General features: G+C 41.4%; 2 protein-coding genes across 3 annotated transcripts; both read right to left on the reverse strand.

The window, feature by feature from the left end:
- Positions 1-261: 261 nt before the first annotated feature.
- rab5b (RAB5B, member RAS oncogene family) lies at positions 262-9,834 on the reverse strand. Of its 2 annotated transcripts, none has more exons than XM_079662845.1 (6): positions 9,720-9,834; positions 7,311-7,601; positions 6,515-6,666; positions 4,648-4,770; positions 3,844-3,937; positions 262-2,529 (listed from the first exon to the last, which is right to left on the reverse strand). In XM_079662845.1, exons 2-6 carry the CDS (start codon positions 7,474-7,476, stop codon positions 2,414-2,416), a joined length of 651 nt encoding a protein of 216 aa, XP_079518971.1. In that variant the 5' UTR covers positions 7,477-7,601; positions 9,720-9,834; the 3' UTR covers positions 262-2,413. The 2 variants fall into 2 exon arrangements, with proteins under 2 accessions (XP_079518971.1, XP_079518972.1); XM_079662846.1 differs by having other exon boundaries at positions 7,311-7,597; positions 9,720-9,821.
- A 2,986-nt stretch (positions 9,835-12,820) lies between these two features.
- Positions 12,821-20,910, reverse strand: crygs2 (crystallin, gamma S2). Its single transcript, XM_079662798.1, has 3 exons — positions 20,812-20,910; positions 18,758-19,000; positions 12,821-13,111 (listed from the first exon to the last, which is right to left on the reverse strand). Exons 1-3 carry the CDS (start codon positions 20,818-20,820, stop codon positions 12,839-12,841), a joined length of 525 nt encoding a protein of 174 aa, XP_079518924.1. The 5' UTR covers positions 20,821-20,910; the 3' UTR covers positions 12,821-12,838.
- Positions 20,911-22,296: the final 1,386 nt, after the last annotated feature.

Here is a 22,296-nt window from a genome sequence, read left to right on the forward strand (position 1 = left end):
TTCAGGTGTATATCAGTATGTAGTGTCTCTACTTTAAAGAGTCCTCTCCTTCTGATGTTCAGGTGTATATCAGTATGTAGTGTCTCTACTTTAAAGAGTCCTCTCCTGCTGATGTTCAGGTGTATATCAGTATGTAGTGTCTCTACTTTAAAGAGTCCTCTCCTGCTGATGTTCAGGTGTATATCAGAAGTAAACAAAGTGACTAATACTTCTCTAACACAGGAAAGTGAAATAAAAGGGATCGTCATCCTGCACTCCAAGCGCCATTCACAGCTTTATTGAACACTAAGCATCCTCAAAGTGCTGATGACAAACCAAGTCTTGTTTTAATTGCACAGAACACTGAGCCTACATGTGATCACTGAAGAATGAATGAGTGAACATAACGAGCCGTTAGGGTCCTGGGTGGGAAGAACAAATCATGGCGCTGTTCTTCAAGTACGCTGACAATCAAGCAGAGCAACAGATTTTCCTTTGACACTTCAACACTTGTTTAAATCAACATCGATTGAGTCTGTTTTCTTTCATGATCCATTCCAAGAGTGCTTTGCTAAAATCAACATCCACCTTCCTTAAAATGAAGACAGTCATTTTTAACATACAGTGTATTCAACAAGATCTCTTTACATCCACACAAAGAGCCAGTACAGCAAAGCCTAATGACAGGGAGCTGTTAATGTATCAGTTTATAGTACAAGCAGAAAGGACAATGGGTGTTCCTGCACGTGGCCTACGAAGCACACACACAGTCACAGGAAAAGAAAACGGGGAATAGGCACTTCTGTTTTTTTCTTTTTTGTGTTTTCATCAAATCACTTCCTCATTTTCTTCAGCCAATCACACGGCTCTGTGTTAAGAGCATCATATTAATTTAAGCTAAATGAATAAGTTAAACAATTTCAGGTCACTTTGATTCACCAACAGCTTAGCCTGAGGACGAGGGACGGATGCAGGACACGTAAGAAACACAAGGTGGGCAGAATCTCTCCTTTTTTTTAATCCTCCTGCCTTTCATTCCTTCCCCAATAAATCTTTTATCTAATGCCAATCACTTCATCTGGGCAGAGATGGACTTACACATTCCATGCTGTTACACTCAGCCCCATCACTTAGTGTAATGACACAACAAGTACGATTTAAATGGGACCCCAAAATCAAAAACACATTTTTTCCATTCTACCTGTAGTGCAATTCATCCATTCAGATTCCTTTAGCGCTCAACACCTAGCTCATGACCTCCTTTCTCAAAATAGTCCACACAGCATTTTGTGAGCAGTTTCATGCAGGAGCTATTTTTATTTGACCAAACTAAACCAATAAGGAAGAAGCAGCCTCTCAAAGAGTACGTGCACGCTTCCTCTTTGCACGTGATAGGGTTGGCAGATCCTAAATGAAACTGCTTGAATAACTTGGGCATGATTTCTGGATAGAGACAGTTTTGAAGTATCTGAAAAAGTGTTATTTTGGGGGTGTACTGTTCCTTAAAGCTTTTTATTAATTACAGGGACAGTAAGGATTGTATTGGATGCAATATGACTTTCTTTCAGTGTGAGGGATTGGTTCTTTGTTACAGGTAAGTTATTAGTTATTAAAGTCATGTGACCACACACACACATACACACACCAGTCCTAAATAGTTGCTGCAAAGAGCTCCAGATTTCTTCACACTTCTTCTCAATCAAACCCAAAATGTTTCAGGAACACGGCACTTCAGCGATCTCTCGTTAAGCAAGCAAGTCTGTGGGACCAGATGTATCAAACATGATGTGAAATCAGCCATCTTAAAGTGTGAGGGACGAGAGGAGGAAGGAGAGCCTTTGTCAAAACACGGGACAATAAATATGTACAGATGGATTCATGTTGGGCAAAGTGTGCCGGCGACACCAGGGAAGGTCAGGCAGGGATTTACACACTATGGTATCATTCCAGGGCTACAATATGTGTCGCTATAGACAGCAGGATGTGGTTCACTAGGAGGAGGCAAAGCAAGCGTGCACAGCGCTGAAGAAGACGAAGATAAGCAGTCTCATCCTAACAGTTTGGCTTCCTTGTTTTGGCCCTTTTTTTATCCTCCTTTTCCTTTTTTGGGTGCTGCTTGTTTTGTGCATTTTTGAAACGATGCAAGAAGAAATCACAATTAGTGCTAAATACTACAACAGGCTTTCAACTGTCTTCTTTATATCTTCCTCCTCTCAGTCTAACCTCCCCTCTCCAAATCTCAGTGAGTGGGTCACAACTCCTCCGACTCTTCCTTTCCTCGTTTCCTCTCCTTTAGTTTCTGTCTGGAGGATGAATGGAGGGGTGAGGGAAGTGGATTTTCTCCGCTTCAGTTCCCCCTGTTTGTTGGTGGAAGGAGACAGGATGGTTTCAGGGTGGAGGTGGTGTGGAGGGTGGGGTTCAGACTCGTGGGGGTTTAGTTCCCCCCGCAGCAGGCTCGGTTGGAGTGGGCGTCCGGATCCTGGAGGTTCACTCCCCGGTGTCGCGCTGCATGTGTGGGGTTCTGGGTGTCTGTTTTTGGCATCTTTTTTGCTGCATTAGGAGACAGAAATGTGTTGACATAGAAAAACCAACATTAACACCAGACTCAGACTTTGTTGCTAGAAAGTAACTAACCCAATACTCATTCATGAAAAATTTACAAAAAGGTTTGCAACTTGGTTTTGCAGTTTTGTGTTGGCATAGAAACCAAAATTAACAATTTTGGCTTATTTTTTGCTTTAATAGACAAAGCAGTGTTTTGACATACAAACCTTTAGTTTAAAGAGTTCTCTCCTGCTGATGTTCAGGTGTATATCAGTATGTAGTGTCTCTACTTTAAAGAGTCCTCTCCTGCTGATGTTCAGGTGTATATCAGTATGTAGTGTCTCTACTTTAAAGAGTCCTCTCCTGCTGATGTTCAGGTGTATATCAGTATGTAGTGTCTCTACTTTAAAGAGTCCTCTCCTGCTGATGTTCAGGTGTATATCAGTATGTAGTGTCTCTACTTTAAAGAGTCCTCTCCTGCTGATGTTCAGGTGTATATCAGTATGTAGTGTCTCTACTTTAAAGAGTCCTCTCCTGCTGATGTTCAGGTGTATATCAGTATGTAGTGTCTTTACTTTAAAGAGTCCTCTCCTGCTGATGTTCAGGTGTATATCAGTATGTAGTGTCTCTACTTTAAAGAGTCCTCTCCTGCTGATGTTCAGGTGTATATCAATATGTAGTGTCTCTACTTTAAAGAGTCCTCTCCTGCTGATGTTCAGGTGTATATCAGTATTTAGTGTCTCTACTTTAAAGAGTCCTCTCCTGCTGATGTTCAGGTGTATATCAGTATGTAGTGTCTCTACTTTAAAGAGTCCTCTCCTACTGATGTTCAGGTGTATATCAGTATGTAGTGTCTCTACTTTAAAGAGTCCTCTCCTGCTGATGTTCAGGTGTATATCAGTATGTATTGTCTCTACTTTAAAGAGTCCTCTCCTGCTGATGTTCAGGTGTATATCAGTATGTAGTGTCTCTACTTTAAAGAGTCCTCTCCTGCTGATGTTCAGGTGTATATCAGTATGTAGTGTCTATACTTTAAAGAGTCCTCTCCTGCTGATGTTCAGGTGTATATCAGTATGTAGTGTCTATACTTTAAAGAGTCCTCTCCTTTTGTCAAAATAACCAACAGAGTCACTTCACAATATAACAAACGTTCAGTTATCTTGATTTCTTGACATTTTAGGGTCAAAATAATGTCAATATCTATTTACTTAAGTTTCCGCGAGCTTGGTTGTGCACCTTTGATTTTTGGTAACTAGTACAAATTCATTTTTAAAGTATTTTTACTATCCTCAAGTCTCGTGTAAATGACAGGCCGCTCACCAATAGCCAGGAAGAGCTCATTGACGTTCATGGCTGTTTTAGCAGAGGTCTCCATGAAGAGCAAGCCGGTGTCTTCAGCGTACGTCTGGGCGTCCTTTTTCATACACACACACATGCAGATATAAAGTCAGTTTAAACACTTACAAAGCCTGAAGCTGAAAAAGAAAATGTTTCTTATCCACAAATAACCCTCTCTGGAGCATGACCCATGACGACACTACACACAGCTCTGACTTGTGCCTCAAATACAGTTTCTGTTTTTAATTAGCCAGGCAGACGCTGACTCTTACGGACTTTACCACCTGGATTTGAATGCACCCAATTAGATATAAACTAAAGCTTGTGCCCTGTTCTCTTATCTTGTTGTTTAATTGTAAACAGAAGCTATCATAGACAGGCAAAGGACAAAATGAGCATATATTGTCACAATATTATCCCCAAAATGGTTAGAAAATATGGGTAAAAAAGGTTTAAAATGGTCATAAAACCTCCAGGACTGACTTGACCTCACATTTAGTTATGAACACGTTTATATATGTCTAGAGGTCCATACAGTCTATGGTTCATAAAGAGGACTTTAATTGTAAAAGGGAGATCTAACCCAGTTGCAGAATTGTAAAGAGAAAGCCAGGCTTAAAGGGAACCAATCCAAACGCTGACGGTGTCATTATTCTCCAGCCATGACATTGTGTAATCAACATATTCTTCATTATGAATATGGTTTTAAAAAGTGATCTTTGGCTCTTTAAATCAGGGTATTTTTATATTTATGAGGATATTCACAACATGACGGGAGCTTGTTACCTCGTACTCCACTAGTCTCCTCTCTGCCAGGTCCGCCTTGTTCCCAGCCAGAGCGATCACGATGTTGGGACTGGCCTGCCTCTGCAGCTCCTTCACCCAGGCCTTCGCTCGCTCAAAGGTGTCCTAAACACACAGCAGGAGGTCAGAGAAAGTACAACACACAGGTAAACACCAGGTACAGAGGTCAGAGGTCAGATAAAGTACAACACACAGGTAAACACCAGGTACAGAGGTCAGAGGTCAGAGAAACTACCAACACACAGGTAAACACCAGGGACAGAGGTCAGAGGTCAGAGAAAGTACAACACACAGGTAAACACCAGGTACAGAGGTCAGAGGTCAGAGAAAGTACAACACACAGGTAAACACCAGGTACAGAGGTCAGAGGTCAGAGAAACTACCAACACACAGGTAAACACCAGGGACAGAGGTCAGAGAAAGTACCACACACAGGTAAACACCAGGTACAGAGGTCAGAGGTCAGATAAACTACCAACACACAGGTAAACACCAGGTACAGAGGTCAGAGGTCAGAGAAACTACAACACACAGGTAAACACCAGGTACAGAGGACAGAGGTCAGAGGCCTGTACTACGAAGCCGGATTTTCTCTTAGCGGCTAACTTCAGGGAAAACTCTGGGTTTCCGGTCCTACGACGCTGGTTCTCTTTTTAGCAGGCTAGATCTCCATGGTAACTGATGCTGAATGGGCAAACCTGCTCCGGAGCAGGCTAGGTTCCAGGCTAAGAGCTCAACTCAGTGAAAGCACCGCCTGCTGACCAATCAGAGCTCAGTGTGCGGAGTTTAAAGCGATCAAGTCACATTACAGGAGAAAGGAAATACAGAAAAGCTTCCGTTGCAGGAAAGATGGCCGGCAAAAATCACGACTGTGTGAACGTGAACATGAATAGAATATCACCTCCCATCTTCAGAGCAATCTGACTATTATAACATTAGCGTTAAGAAAGCTTACTTAAATATCTGCCACAACATAAGTAACCGGATCAGAGTAACATTAAGTACAGTCCGCGGCATATCACATCATAATGTATCATATATTTCCTTATCTGAGTCAGCTGAGCCGGATCTGGCCGTGCAACACTCACAGTGTCACATACTGTATGCAGAAATATTATTTTAAGCAACACATTAAGTTGACGAAACACTCGAGACAAATGTAATTAAAGTCAGATCGTGTCTTAGACGGGGCAGTGATATCATAAACCTGTTAATGTACGCATTCAAACACTTGTTCTGTTACCAGCTGTATTCACCTTGCAGGTGCAGCTATGTGGCTTTGATCCTGGATAAAGTGTTTAAGTCATGGATGTTTAAAGTTTAACTTCTTCATGTGTCTAATATTATAGTTGACTTTTCATTCAGGAAGTATGACGCTGCGCTGTCAGTAAGCTTCTCCATGTTTGTGATTGGTCGAATGCTCCAGATACCACCCCTTTCATGTGAACGCGCACCTAACTAGAGAGGACACGGCTGGCTCGAGCGATCCACTTGATAACCCGCGTCGTAGGACCGTTTAGCGAGAGCGCGTATGTTTTGGATTAGGCCAACCGGCTAACTCAAACATATCCAGGTTAGGTTGAACCAGCTTCGTAGTACAGGCCTCTGGAGTGGAGGACAGAGAACGTGCGCTTGAATAAAACATAAATATAGGAAGGTTTTATCAGCAGTTAGAGGAAAAACTGCTCCTCAATGAGGTGTGTAATAAATACTGATAAATATTAATACCTGGTTGTCTGGGATGTTTTTAACTAATGATCTACTAGCGATGCAAGTTCTCGCCTCAAAAGAATCAGAAATGCTTTATTGATTTACTTCATTCTGTGGATGTAATCTGTGTATACTGTACCGGCTTGGTGATGTCGAAGACCACGATGGCGGCCTGAGCTCCTCTGTAGTACATGGGGGCGAGGCTGTGGTAACGCTCCTGTCCCGCCGTGTCCCAGATCTCAAACTTCACCGTGGTGTCGTCTAAACACACCGACTGAGCCAGGAACGCCGCTGAGCGAGAAGGAGGGAAATGACAAGTTACCAGGTGCTCTTAAAACCTTTGAACCACAGCAGCAAAACCATACCAGCTTACAAACTGGAGCAGTATAAACCCAGCTTCATTTATCCAGGCGTAAGCTCGCTAGCTCTCTGCATTTTCATTTTAACCATACTATCAGAACCCTTACCTTTTTCAAAGGCTAAGTGAAAGTCTTGTGAAGTATTGAAGTATTTTTCTTTTATGTTGTAAGTGTATTGCATGTTGCATTAATGGAGAAGCCTGGACCTGAAAAGTGTCGGCTACTCCTGTCCCTCACTTATCCACTCCTCTTGTCTACCTGGCCCTTTCACCACACACACACACACACACACACACACACACACACACACACACACACACACACACACACACACACACACACACACACACACACACACACACACACACACACACACACACACACACACACACACACACACACACACACACACACACACACACACACACACACACACACACACACACACACACACACACACACACACACACACACACACACACACACACACACACACACACACACACACACACACACACACACACACACACACACACACACACACACACACACACACACACACACACACACACACACCTCCTATGGTCGTCTCCTGGAACTCGTCAAACTGCCCTTTGACGAATCGCAGCACGAGGCTGGACTTGCCCACCGCCATGTCCCCCAGCAGCACCAGCTTGAACTGGCAGATCTTGGTTTGTGGCAGTGTGCCGTTGGTGCGGCCTCCACTCCCTCTGGAGCTCATACCAGCAGGGGGTCTCCTCCCTGGGGGAGGGGGGGCTTCTGGGGACGTCAGGCACTTGCACCGCCTTCCAGAGTGGAGTCAGGTCTCGCTGATGTGTCCTGACGTCTCTTCACTCTCTGTTCTATCTGAGGGAAGAAGTCACAGGTTATATTTTGGTGCAAGATTACATCCTAAAACCCCCAGACTCAGAGACCGCTTCATCCCACAGGCCATAAGACCGTTAAACACCTGAACCTTTTAAACAACATCCATCACATTCATCTGTTTGCAATAAAAGCCTTGAAACTTGAATCATGTACACTTTCCCTCTTTGTCATTGTAGGAAATGCCTCCTCCAGCGCATCATTAAAGTCTGGGGATACGAGTTTTATTAGGAGAGCTGCACATTGAGTTTTTCATTTTATTTAACATCAATCCCATCCAAAGCATGTGCCACATAATTGTGACAGTGTATAGCTGCTGCTGATGTTTTTACTTCTGTCCCAAGTGGGTCTTTTGCATGTGCAGTGAAGCAAACATATCGTCCTAGAGCAGGGGGGTCAAACTCAAATACACAGTGGGCCAACATTAAAAAATGGGTACTAGTGGAGGGCCGGACTGGTTCAATGTTTATTGCAGAACTTATTGAAATGAACGTATTGCACATGTTAAACCTGGAACTAACAAAGATTAAATGATTGCCTATAAAAACAACATTAAACATTAAATAATCAGTTGATTCATTTCTTATGGCTCTATCTGCAGCTTCTCCAGAGTCACTTCTTATGAGTACATTTTCCCACAGGCCAACAACAGCTTCAACAAAACTATTTCCCTCAAAGAGAAACCAAACATGCCCTGTTGTCGTGAGAGAGAAAGTGCAGAAGGAAACATCCATTAAACTCAGTGTGCTGCTCTGTGATGCTAGCTCAGATACTTGGCATCTCATCTTGGGTGAAAGGTCATCAATGTTTGGAGTCAGGCTCTGAGCTGAGGAGACCCTCAGGATGGAGTGAAGGTGTGCGTGCAATATACCGGCAGGACAGATCTAAAAGTAATTAGAAATTATCCTGCGGGCCGAAATTAAATCCATCAAGGGCCTGATTTGGCCCCCGGGCCTTGAGTTTGACACATGTGGGCTAGAGTATCAAATAAATCACAATAAGGGACTGAAACCAGCCCCTGCCACATGCAATATACAAGGTAAATGTTGTCTGCTGCTGGTCACCTGCCATCATGAGAAATAGGTTTTATTTACATTAAGAAAACATTTGTCTATCTTTCTGCACAAAGCTAATAATGTATTTTGAGCTATGATGTGTTTACCGTTCATGCTCCGAGTTCCTCTGTTGCCCTCTTGTCTTTGAACATATCTGGACATACGTATAGAAACTGATTTGTAGAAAACAAAATGAGTCAAGCTCTCAAAGATAAGTAGATATGTTCCTCTATTAAGTGTGTGACATGTATTATTATCCAAGGCTTTACAATATTAGATGGTGATGCTTACCGTCATCCAAAAAGAGAAGTGGTTCTGTTTGCCAGATAGATTTGAAACAGTCACATCTATCAAAAGTGAATTTGTGTTGTTATCTATTTGTATGATGTCTGTGTTTGTCTGTCCTCTTCTTTAAATGTTGGAAATACGTTTTCACACGTTACATGTAATCCCTTTTTGTGTCTTCTAAATCCATAAAGAAAACGTATCAGTCAATCTGACATGAACTCGAGGAATAGCAAGACACAACTTTGCATTGCAACTGAATTTCTTTACATCTCTGTGGTCACATCTTACCTCACAAACGCCTCTATGATAAAAAAAAAGATGGACAGATTATTGCTCTGTTAGAAAATGGAGGTTAATCCCTGCACAGGAAATGCATCTTTCCAGCCCTGAATGTCTCCTCTGTGTCCACTGATTTAGACATGTTTGATTATTTGCTAGCTGTGTGCCTTATCCTGCAGTGAAACCTGAGCTTTAGCAGAGATGCTGCTCATATTGCTGCCTGTCTCCCACCTGATATACTTCAATACTGAAAAACATCCACCCCTGCAGCAAACCAGTCCTTTAACACCACCTCATTTGGGTATTTTGAAGTGTAAATGTCAATATTAACACCAGCTTATTTTATCTTTGTGCTAACGGGACCCCTCATTTCAGACGAAACACAATCTATATTTCGACGCCAGAATAAACACAAAGATACTAGCTGATGGCACGAATAATAAAGAGATACTGAGAGGGATATATGAAGAATATTCACCGTGTTTACTGTGGTTTCAGCAGATATCGCAGGTTTCACTGTTGACAATTTGGCTTCATCAGCTGGTGAGAGAAAATGTTAACACTTCCTGTAGGTTTGCGCATGCGCAGTGAATGCCGCATTGTGAAACCGCATTTATTATATTTATTTATATATTTTTATTTATTAGTTTATTCCACTCAAGACAAAGGAAAATCTTATTTTACCTGCCCCTTATTCAATAAATAAATAAAAATACTTACAGTAACATGAAACCAAAATCACACAACAACACAACAACAACAATTATATGAGTTTTATATTACCAATGTTACATTTTCAGTGAACTCATAAGCTGAAATAAAGCTTTATCTAATTACTTTTGCCAATTTATGTATTTGTTATCTATTACTTGTAGGCAAAACATTTAAAATTTCTTGATTTTAGAGCAGCTGTGAACCTGTCATGTCATACCTCTGTTTCATTGGTTGGCCAGCTGTCAATCTACTCTGTTAGCCAATCGCTAACCACCATTGTGACCCAATGCAGTTTTTCTAGTGGGAGGGACTTAAGAGAACAGTTGACGTTAAGAAAACTGTTAAAAGTTAAAATATAAATAATCTGAATGGGCTTTTAAACGGTATTCATTTGACCTGTGTGTCCTCCAGGCCGCAGGGGAAGCTGCTCACAACTCAGATAGCAAAGCACCCGGAAGTCCTAACCACATGGAGGATGTTTTGAAATGTTCTGTGAACTCCTCAATTTTTATAATGAAAACGGCAATTTGTATTTATATATTGGACAATATGAGTTTATTTTACCTGGGAATTATATGGCAACTTGCTGACATTATGCCGACAACACATAGGAAGAAACAGGGGAGCCTTATATATAATATAAATACATTCAATTCATTAAACAGCAAAACATGATATGGAGAGTATGGTGTGTTTTTTTGATCAGTAACTAAGTACTCTTTCTGATGGACTTCAACTATTTCCACTGCAAGCCAAGTTTTACACCCTGTTGACATCTCTATATATTTTTTTATTATTAACGATTAACATATTAATGCATCAAATCAAAATTATTTAGATATTGGCCATTCTGCAAAATGAGTACTAACAATGTTGGTACTTAATTAATAAATATTTGAATGCATGACATATACTTGTTATAGAGTATTTCTGTATTTTGTTTTTACTACTTTTACCTGAATACAAATTCAAATAATCCAAGTACCTCTTTCTCTTCCTGCAAATATTTGCTATTTTATTTTTATTTTATACTTCATCCCTATATTATAACCTCTGCACTATTAGAGCCCCATATTCTACTTGCATATTATTTTGTTGTTGTTGTGCTTAGGCTGCCTAATGAGTGAAGGAGCCTGATGGGTTTTCATTACAAACAACTGCTTCTCTTTAATTACTACACTGAACAAAAATATAAACGCAAAACTTTTGTTTTTGCTCCCATTTTTCATGAGATGAAACTCAAAGATCTAAAACATTTTCTGCATACACAAAATAACCATTTCTCTCAAATATTGTTCACAAATCTGAAAAAATCTGTGATAGTGAGCACTTCTCCTTTGCCGAGATAATCCATCCCACCTCACAAGTGTGGCATATCAAGATGCTGATTAGACAGCATGATTATTGCACAGGTGTGCCTTAGGCTGGCCACAATAAAAGACAACTCTGAAACATGCATTTTTGCTTTATTGGGGGGGTCTTGGGGGGTCCGAAAACCAGTCAGTATCTGGTGTGAGGGTTAGGGTTAGGGTTAGGGTAATGTTGTGAATCGAGTGGCCCATGGTGGTGGTGGGGTTATGGTATGGGCAGGCGTATGGTATGGATGACGAACACAGGCTTGGAGAAACTTAAATGGACATTTTTCACAATTTTCTGTCATATTAAAGACCCATTACTTTATAAATTGGATATAATCAGCCCTAATTTGGAACTATAATAATAACAGTGCCTAGGCCTACTACAGAAAAGCATAACTGTTATCGAGCTCTGAATTGTTGAATGTAATTTTCAACTGCAGTAGGCCCTACGTGTTTTTTTTGTTGCTTTTCCACTAGGGGTAGTTCCGGCTCAGGGATACTTTTTCACCTTTTTTCTGTCCATCCAAAATGGACAAAAGAAAAAGAAGCACAAAAGAAGTTCTTACCGGGCCAACAACCGTGCTGAATAAAAACACTCGACTGCTGTTGGTCAGAGAGAATCGCTGGCAAGAGGGCTACAACTACAATAAAATGAACATATTTTACCGTGATTTAATTTTAATACACGTTTCAAAATGATGCCGAAGTAACAACATACTGATACCGGTTAGTAAAAAACATGAATTAATGCTTTGACAAGTCTGCAGACAGACAGCAGGCGAAGAACCTTTTAAAATGCGTGTTTTCTAAATGGAGCTTGGCTAAGCTAACGTTATATATGCTCCGACCGTCCACACTCACAACAACGGCCTACAGACATAAATAAACCAGCGACTGTATTCTCCAAGACACAGACAGTCAGTTTGTGTCATGTTTAACTTACTTAGTACAGCTGATGTACTTGTTTAACTTTTGTCTAGTTTCTGAACACAGATATGAGGAGCTGTGAGCTCTGAGTGCTAACAGCAGCTAATATTACATGAGATAGAGCTGCAACGATAAGTGGACTAATTGATTTGTTAACCGACTTTTTTGATACTTTTTTACTTGTTATTTTTCATGCAAATATTACAACAAATGATGTTTTTCAGCTTATAACATGTGGAGATGTCCTGCTTTCTTCTGTCTATATGATAAAGTAAATGTATTTGGATTTTGGACATACAAACAAAAGATTTAAGGACAACAAATTGGACTACCATGACCATATTCACAGGAGTTCCTTGACCTCTCACCTCAAGATATCTGAATGGAAAATGGTTGAATCCCAACAAGTCCCAAATTTGCTCAGAAGAGTGGATGTCTAAGTATGTGGGCTTAAAAGACTCCTTTGGGGAAAATCAAAAAAGAAATGTCGTCAGTCTGCTTATTGGACAGGTTTTTATTTTGGCAACCTCAGATCAAAAATCAATCAAAATCAGACAGTAAGGTGTTTTTATTGGTAACATGTTGGATGTGTGTGAAATCATTCAGTGAAGCGCCTGAAGCTCTGCACCGTGGGACTCGCGGCCCCCCAGTCGCCGTGCTTACGGTACTCCCCCTTCTCCAGGAAGTACTGGCGCCCGCGGTAGTTTGGATGTTCGTAGAAAACCCACCATCCGTCCAGGACCTTGCACGAGTTCACCTCCCTCCAGCGGATCTTCTCCAGCAGCGAGGGGCAGTCGTCTGAACACTCAAAGGCCTGGCCCCCGAAATCTGGCTTCTCATACAGCTGGATCTTATACTGAGACCCCCCGGTCTGAGAGGAAGAGGAGATGAGGAAGAAAAAAGATTAGTCCATTTATTGAACATGTTAGAAACAAAGAGAAGCAAAATGAAAAAACGTTCAAGGTATCTTTGGAGTCTTTCTTCAGGCGGAAAATTCAAGAAATGCTGCTTTCAGACTGTATGTAGAGATGTTCTGCTTTTCTCTGTTTTATGACATATTAAATTGAATATTTGTGGATTTTGGATCGACAAAAACGAGACTGTCCTACCCCCCCCTCTAGCGTACATTGCTCATGCAAATGCAAGTTTATGTCATCGTCATCAGCATCCGTCATATTTGATTCATTGTTTAAAACAAATCGGTTTTTTCGACAAAACAACCAAAAAGAAATAACTTTTACAACGACAAGAAATAGCAATCATGACTTCACAGGTCCTGCTCAGAACCATGCAGGATTTGGTTTCTAAATAAGAGTTTTAGTTTAGATAAAGTTGCACAGTATTTCAGCTCACCATTAGAGTTATTCCACAGATCAACACCTTTTGTTGTGATGGGTTAAAGCGGAAGGTATAGGTGGTTTTATTGCAGAGGGTTAGGGGTGAATGGGGAAGGATGTAGGAAAACAGGAAGGGAGGATACGATTTAAATCTGACAAAAGTCAATCGTATTTGTCCCACTGCATATTAAATGAGGGTTATAATCATTATCTGGCATGATCCGTATCAATTAAATGAATTATTCTCACAGCTTTTAGTCGGAGGTACCCCAAAAACCCTAATCAGATAAAGTTGCGTACCCCTCATTTGACTCCCAACATTATTCCAAATGTACAAACACAATTCATTTTATACAAGTGCCTTTTGTTAATTGCTTCTTATAAATTAACTTAAAGTGGACCTATCATGCTATATTTGAATAATATAGTGTAGCACCATACCTATATAAGACATATTTATACTTTTTATTTTTCAAAATACCAAACAGATCATGCATTTGAGCCATTCCTCATTTCTCTCAATGGAACACTGTCTTTGCATCATGGGCTGATTCTGTGAGAACAGCACCATCTACAGGCCTGGCATATGTACTACAGCGTCTCCAGCGCTTTCCAACGGCAATGTCCGTGGCTGTCTCCTCCTGATTGGTGGAGTTGGCCCAATAGCCGTAGCGCCACTTCTGTGACGTCATAGAAGTGTTCAAATCTGGATCAGTCTGTATCAGATCCGTTTTTAAGAACCCTTTTTTAGAGATTTGGATATGGAGGAAAATATAGAGGGTTGTGTTTTCTGACTCTTGGTGAGTTCCCTGGAACACCGGGGACACATGTTCATGTATAAAGACGTACAAAAGTGCATTTTGCATGATAGGTCCCCTTTAATATTTAGGTTGGGTTGGTCAGTAATCATTCTCCTACTTCTGTTGAGTTAACATCATGTTTTACCTTTAATTAACATTACTTTAAGGAATGTATTTCCACCATTAATTGATCTGTGTTGCTTTTTGCGAACTGTTTCAACCATTCATTAATCTAACATGACTTTGTTATTTCAACCTTTTAGCTAATGGACTAACAGTACTGTTTTTCTAACCCTCACATGATGGCAGATCTAGTGTTTAGCTGTTGTAATTGACTCATTTTGTAGTTTAATTAATTACTTAACTACAGCAACAGTGTCCTATTGGGAATGTTGCTCATCCCTGCATTAGATAACCATCACTAATTGTTTAAACTAACACATGCAGCTCGTACAACTCAGATTGATCTCTGAGTGCGGCTGCAGGCTGTGGGTCAGATCGTTCTGAGGACTGACCCTCGTATTGGTTTCCATCCACTGAGCCCTGCAGACATGAAGCAGCAGAACATGACGTCCATCAGTCAGCTCCACTCTCTGCTGCTCACACGCTGCCTTTATCACTGCCTTAACTACTGCCTGCCTGAGCCATGAAGACAAACGATCTGCTTCACAGCTGATTTGTTTGTACAGGTTACTGGTGATTTAAAGGTCCTCTATCATACTGTTCTTCATCAATATATCACAGGTCTCAGATAAATACAGAAACTGTCTCTGATTGGCTGAAACACCGAACAGATCACTGCAGCATTACCCATAATCCCCTCTGTTTCAGCCCTGTTTCCAAAGTGCTGATTCTCTGTCTGTTACTTTAAAAGAAAAATAAGGAGCCCCTCCCCACGCCCCTCTGAGAGAGATTTGGTTAAAAAAGAACTCAATGGAGCTCTAGGAGGAGATTCAGGTGATAAGTCTGGGGGGGGGGGGGTTACCTTGGTTGCTGATTGGCTAATGGTTACACAAGACAAAACATCGTTATGACATCATAAAGTGGCCAAAATCTGATCAGCTCATTTTCAGACAGGTTTTTATAGAAATGGATCAAAAAGAGAGAGAATCTTTGTTCCTGAAACTTTCAGAGTCTCTTACCACAGAGGGGACACATGTTGATGTAGAAGAGAAATGGAGAGGAGGGGACACATGTTGATGTAGAAGAGACATGAAGAAGAGGGGACACATGTTGATGTAGAAGAGACATGAAGAAGAGGGGACACATGTTGATGTAAAAGAGACATGGAGAAGAGGGGACACATGTTGATGAAGAAGAGACATGAAGAAGAGGGGACACGTGGTGATGTAGAAGAGACATGAAGAAGAGGGGACACATGTTGATGTAGAAGAGACATGAAGAAGAGGGGACACATGTTGATGTAGAAGAGACATGAAGAAGAGGGGACACATGTTGATGTAGAAGAGACATGGAGAAGAGGGGACACATGTTGATGAAGAAGAGACATGAAGAAGAGGGGACACGTGGTGATGTAGAAGAGACATGAAGAAGAGGGGACACATGTTGATGTAGAAGAGACATGAAGAAGAGGGGACACATGTTGATGTAGAAGAGACATGAAGAAGAGGGGACACATGTTGATGTAGAAGAGACATGGAGAAGAGGGGACACATGTTGATGAAGAAGAGACATGAAGAAGAGGGGACACGTGGTGATGTAGAAGAGACATGAAGAAGAGGGGACACATGTTGATGTAGAAGAGACATGAAGAAGAGGGGACACATGTTGATGTAAAAGAGACATGAAGAAGAGGGGACACATGTTGATGAAGAAGAGACATGAAGAAGAGGGGACAAATGTTGATGTAGAAGAGACATGAAGAAGTGGGGACACATGTTGATGTAGAAGAGACATGAAGAAGAGGGGACACATGTTGATGTAGAAGAGACATGAAGAAGAGGGGACACATGTTGATGTAGAAGAGACATGAAGAAGAGGGGACACATGTTGATGTAGAAGAGACATGAAGAAGAGGGGACACATGTTGATGTCGAAGAGACATGAAGGAGAGGGGACACATGCTGATGTAGAAGAGACATGAAGAAGAGAGGACACATGTTGATGTAGAAGAGACATGAAGAAGAGGGGACACATGTTGATGTAGAAGAGACATGAAGAAGAGAGGACACATGTTGATGTAGAAGAGACATGAAGAAGAGGGGACACATGTTGATGTAGAAGAGACATGAAGAAGAGGGGACACATGTTGATGTAGAAGAGACATGAAGAAGAGGGGACACATGTTGATGTAGAAGAGACATGAAGAAGAGGGGACACGTGGTGATGTAGAAGAGACATGAAGAAGAGGGGACACATGTTGATGTAGAAGAGACATGGAGAAGAGGGGACACATGTTGATGTAGAAGAGACATGGAGAAGAGGGGACACATGTTGATGAAGAAGAGGGGACACATGTTGATGTAGAAGAGACATGGAGAAGAGGGGACACGTGGTGATGTAGAAGAGACATGGAGAAGAGGGGACACATGTTGATGTAGAAGAGACATGGAGAAGAGGGGACACGTGGTGATGTAGAAGAGACATGAAGAAGAGGGGACACATGTTGATGTAGAAGAGACATGAAGAAGAGGGTACACATGTTGATGTAGAAGAGACATGAAGAAGAGGGGACACATGTTGATGTAGAAGAGACATGAAGAAGAGGGGACACATGTTGATGTCGAAGAGACATGAAGGAGAGGGGACACATGCTGATGTAGAAGAGACATGAAGAAGAGAGGACACATGTTGATGTAGAAGAGACATGAAGAAGAGGGGACACATGTTGATGTAGAAGAGACATGAAGAAGAGAGGACACATGTTGATGTAGAAGAGACATGAAGAAGAGGGGACACATGTTGATGTAGAAGAGACATGGAGAAGAGGGGACACATGTTGATGTAGAAGAGACATGAAGAAGAGGGGACACATGTTGATGTAGAGGAGACATGAAGAAGAGAGGACACATGTTGATGTAGAAGAGACATGAAGAAGAGGGGACACATGTTGATGTAGAAGAGACATGAAGAAGAGGGGACACATGTTGATGTAGAAGAGACATGAAGAAGAGGGGACACATGTTGATGTAGAAGAGACATGAAGAAGAGGGGACACATGTTGATGTAGAAGAGACATGGAGAAGAGGGGACACATGTTGATGTAGAAGAGACATGAAGAAGAGGGGACACATGTTGATGTAGAGGAGACATGAAGAAGAGGGGACACATGTTGATGTAGAAGAGACATGGAGAAGTGGATTTTGCACAATAGGTGACCTTTAAGAGATCAATCTCAGTAATCGTTAATTACACCAGACCCCAGAGGTTTACTTGTTATGTCATACATCATCTCACTATGAATCCATTATTCCATTTGTGTAAGACTTTGCAATCAATGTATTTCTAAAAACCTCCTCTCACTGTTTCTTGTTTTTGTTTTAAATGGTGCTTTCTTTAAATCAGGACTGTTTTAGGGTCAAAAGCATCCAAGTCCACCTATGCCCTTTTAATGGAGGGTGGGACTTTATATTGAGTCCATGTTTCCACAGCGTGTTTCCAATCACACTCTCTTTCCTTTCACTTTTAGTATGAACTGCAGCTGCCCTTGCAAAGTATTTAGCAATGCATGCAGTAGGCTACAATCAAGACAGAGTACTTCATACGACATGACATTGCATCCTCGGGTTCAGTGGGACATCATATTGTATTTGAGGCATCCTGCATTTGACATACTATGTATTGGGACATGCTTAACATTTTTATGGCATACCAAATACTGTAGTACGGTATTAAGCAGATGTGAAAGGAGTACACGCCTCTTAGCTTAAGTTAAAGTGTTATTACCACAGTGTAGAAATACTCTGTTACGAGTAAAAGTACTGCATTGTTTCTTTACTTAAGTAGAAGTACAAAAGTATCAGCATCAAATATACTTAAAGTACCAAAACTAAAAGCTCTCATTATGCAGATTAATGAATATTATATCACTGGATTATAATCAGCGATCCATTATCGTGGAGCTCATTCGAATGACTTTCATTACCTCCAGGTGTGATCATTCATTAGTTGACTTTGTAATAATATAAACCTGCCAAGACTTAAATGTTGTAGTAAAAAGTCCCCAACCAATTTTAGTGTAGCATAACATGGAAATACTTGAGTTAAGTACAAGTACCTTAAAACTATTATTATTAAGTACAGTAGTTGCGTCAATGTTCTAAGTTACTTTCAGTCTCAGGTATTGAAGGTATTTGAAACCAAGAGACAAGAATACCTCTTGTGCTCTGTCTACACCAGATAAGCTGCTGTCTGACTTACGAAGTGGACCATCTTGCAGGAGCTGAGGCGGTCGTTGAGGCCCATCCAGCGCTGGTAGTCGGGGTACTCCCCCCGGGTGAGGACGTACTGGTGCCCCATGAAGTTGGGCCTCTCGTACAGCACCCAGGCGCCGCTCTCCACCCGGATGGAGTTGCAGCGGCTCAGGTAGGCGTGGAAGTCGGAGCAGTCGCTGTCGCACTCATAGCGGCGGCCCTGGAAGCTCTTATCCTCGTAGAACACAATCTGAGGGGAGAGAGGGCAACCGTACACACATCCTTTACTCAAGTAGAAGTACAGATACTGGTGTTTAAAAATACTCTGGTGAAAGTAGAAGTACTGACTAAACTTCTTTACTCAAGTCAAAGTAAAGAGGCTTTGAAATGTACTTCAGTAAAAAGTACCCATAACTAGCAGCTGTTTTAAAGAGTACCTGACCTCCCTTTATATTAATAGAACAATAATGTCATTGTTAGCTAATGAATGTTTCCATGGTGACCAACGGCAACATGACAACGTTTTCATTGGTCCCTCTTCTTTAGAGAAGACCAGGAAATGATGGATACACGGATCGTGTTCAAATCAATAGGCACGCAATGACTCTAAATAATAATGATCACGCCACCAAACACACATTCAGACTAAAGGAACCAGCCTTTTTGGAGAATGAGAGAAGTAGAAAGTACAGGTATTTGAGTTCAACATGTAAGAAGTAGAAAGTACAGGTATTTGAGTTCAACATGTAAGAAGTAGAAAGTACAGGTATTTGTGTTCAACATGTGAGAAGTAGAAAGTACAGGTATTTGTGTTCAACATGTGAGAAGTAGAAAGTACAGGTATTTATGTTCAAAATGTAAGAAGTAGAAAGTACAGGTATTTGGGTTCAACATGTAAGAAGTAGAAAGTACAGGTATTTGGGTTCAACATGTAAGAAGTCAAAGTAAAAAGTCGTCAGAAAAATAAGTAGTGGAGTAAAGTACTGATACCAGAACAATGTACTTAAGTGCAGTAACTAAGTATTTGTACTCCACTACCTCCCACCTCTGACTGAGGGTCAGCAGATAGGAGATGTGTTTGATTCTCTAATCTTGTAGAGAAAGGTATATATTTCCAATTCACTGTCATTATTTGATCACACAAACTTTAAAAAATGACTTTGGAAAGCCTTTAAAAGCGTTCTTTAGGCAATGTGTGTTCAACTGACAGCTGAGTGACACCTAGCTGAACCATTGAATGAAGCAAATGGGTTCAAGGTACAACTTTAAGGTACTTTGCATGCTTCTATTACACTAGATTTCAGAGGCAAATATAGCATACAAAATCAAATAAACCATTACTGTATCATGCAATGGAGATCCAATTTGAACCACTTCTTTAAACGTTCTTTGAAACTTTACATTGTCACTCATAAACATAAATCTTTCTCTTTGTTTTATGGAAAGCAAGTTGTAACAATGGCTGGTAGATTAAAAAGTGGAGCCAAAGCATATAAAGTAACAGAAAATGGGAAATCAAATGAAAGTAGCTCGAGGTTTAACCAAGAGTTTGTACTCCGATTTAAAACAGAGACATGCTGTGTGATCAGTAAAAGTCCTGCGTTCAAAATCCTATTTAAGTAAAAACCTCAAAATATAAGCATCAAGTATAAAAGTAAAACTACCCATGATGCAATGGGCCAATTCAGAATCATATAGACATATTGCATTACTGGAATGTTATGCATGCAGAGACTATTCTGCACAGTTTCGATCATATTCTGTTTCTATTCTATTCCATGTTATTGTATTTACTTTCACTATTCTATCTGTTGCATTGTGTTGCTCTGTTGGAGGAGCCTGTGACCTCAGACTTTCATTGTCATAACCACACAGCAGCTATGCACACATGACGATAAAAGCCTTGAAACTTGAATTAATGTTGCAGCTCGTAAAGATGCAGCCAATTTCTATTACTTTATAGTTTCTGAAGTTCCTCCACCATTTGAACCCCAGTGCTTCCTGCAGAGAGGGTCCCATATGCAGATACACATCAACCCCTCACCTCCAGTCTGAACTCACCCTGCCCATGGTGGAGGTGTTTGATGCTCTTGCTGGTGATGCTGGTCCCCTGAGGTCTGGATGTTGCTCTGGCCCCTCGCCTCTCCCTTTTTATACCCCCTCGGTCCCCCGTTTATAAACAGCAACAGTGCAGAGGTAACAATCGCTTTGTCATGAAAATGAGATCCAAAAATTGAGTCAGTGATTCTAGCGCCATTCAGTTTTTCCAGAAAAGAGAGGAAGGATTACGGCATAATGGCCGGGCGAGGTAAACGTCCGATCACCCCCCACTTCCCTCCTGGCTGGGGGCAGTGCCAGCTCCACCAGCTCCACCAGCTTCACCAGCTCCACCAGCTCCACCAGCTCCACCAGTTCCACCAGCTCCACCAGCTCCACCAGCTTCACCAGCTCCACCAGCTCCACCAGCTTCACCAGCTCCACCAGCTCCACCAGCTTCACCAGCTCCACCAGCTCCACCAGCTCCACCAGCTCCACCAGCTCCACCAGCTTCACCAGCTCCATCAGCTTCACCAGCTCCACCAGCTTCACCCCCAACTCCACTTACTGCTGCCTTATGGAAGCATCCAGAGAGAAGGAGGTCGTTTTAGGTCCTTTATTTAAGTAAAGGTATTAATGCACCACTGTGAAAATACTCCAATACAAGCCTCAATTTAAACTCTGATTCAAATAAAACTCCTGGACTTGAACTCCCACTGTACATTTTACATTTATAATCAATTTAATATTGAATAATCCATTTATTGCACAATAATATCCTGCATTATATTTGTTACTGGAAATGTGTATTTCCACATGTATATTTTCCACATGTTTATATATATATATATATATATATATATATATATATGTTTTACTTTTTAATGCTATTTTATTTCTATTTCAGAAATATTTTGGACTGTTTATTTCATGTGTCTATCTATCTATCTATCTATCTATCTATCCATCCATCCGTCTGTCTGTCTGTCTGTCTGTGTGTCTGTCTGTGTGTCTGTGTGTCTGTCTGTGTGTCTGTGTGTCTGTGTGTCTGTCTGTGTGTCTGTGTGTCTGTCTGTCTGTCTGTGTGTCTGTGTGTCTGTCTGTCTGTGTGTGTGTCTGTCTGTCTGTCTGTCTGTCTGTCTGTGTGTCTGTCTGTCTGTGTGTGTGTCTGTGTGTCTGTCTGTGTGTCTGTGTGTCTGTCTGTGTGTCTGTCTGTCTGTGTGTCTGTGTGTCTGTGTGTCTGTGTGTCTGTCTGTGTGTCTGTCTGTCTGTCTGTCTGTCTGTCTGTGTGTCTGTGTGTCTGTCTGTGTGTCTGTCTGTGTGTCTGTCTGTCTGTCTGTGTGTCTGTCTGTCTGTCTGTCTGTCTGTCTGTGTGTCTGTGTGTCTGTCTGTGTGTCTGTCTGTGTGTCTGTCTGTGTGTCTGTCTGTCTGTGTGTCTGTCTGTCTGTCTGTCTGTCTGTCTGTCTGTGTGTCTGTGTGTCTGTCTGTGTGTCTGTCTGGTCGGGTCAA

This window comes from Notothenia rossii (assembly GCF_949606895.1).
Source record: "Notothenia rossii genome assembly, chromosome: 2".
In the NCBI taxonomy this organism is placed as follows: Eukaryota; Metazoa; Chordata; class Actinopteri; order Perciformes; family Nototheniidae; genus Notothenia; species Notothenia rossii.

Excerpts from the sequence above, each read along its gene's own strand:
- rab5b (XM_079662845.1), bottom strand. The coding sequence starts at position 7,476 with ATGAGCTCCAGAGGGAGTGGAGGCCGCACCAACGGCACACTGCCACAA. Across the intron at positions 6,667-7,310 it reads CCAGGAGACGACCATAGGAG|CGGCGTTCCTGGCTCAGTCG; the intron begins GTGTGTGTGTGT and ends CTTCTCGCTCAG. Across the intron at positions 4,771-6,514 it reads TCTTCGACATCACCAAGCCG|GACACCTTTGAGCGAGCGAA; the intron begins GTACAGTATACA and ends CTGTGTGTTTAG.
- crygs2 (XM_079662798.1), bottom strand. Across the intron at positions 13,112-18,757 it reads CCTGCAAGATGGTCCACTTC|ACCGGGGGGTCTCAGTATAA; the intron begins GTAAGTCAGACA and ends TCTTCCTCTCAG.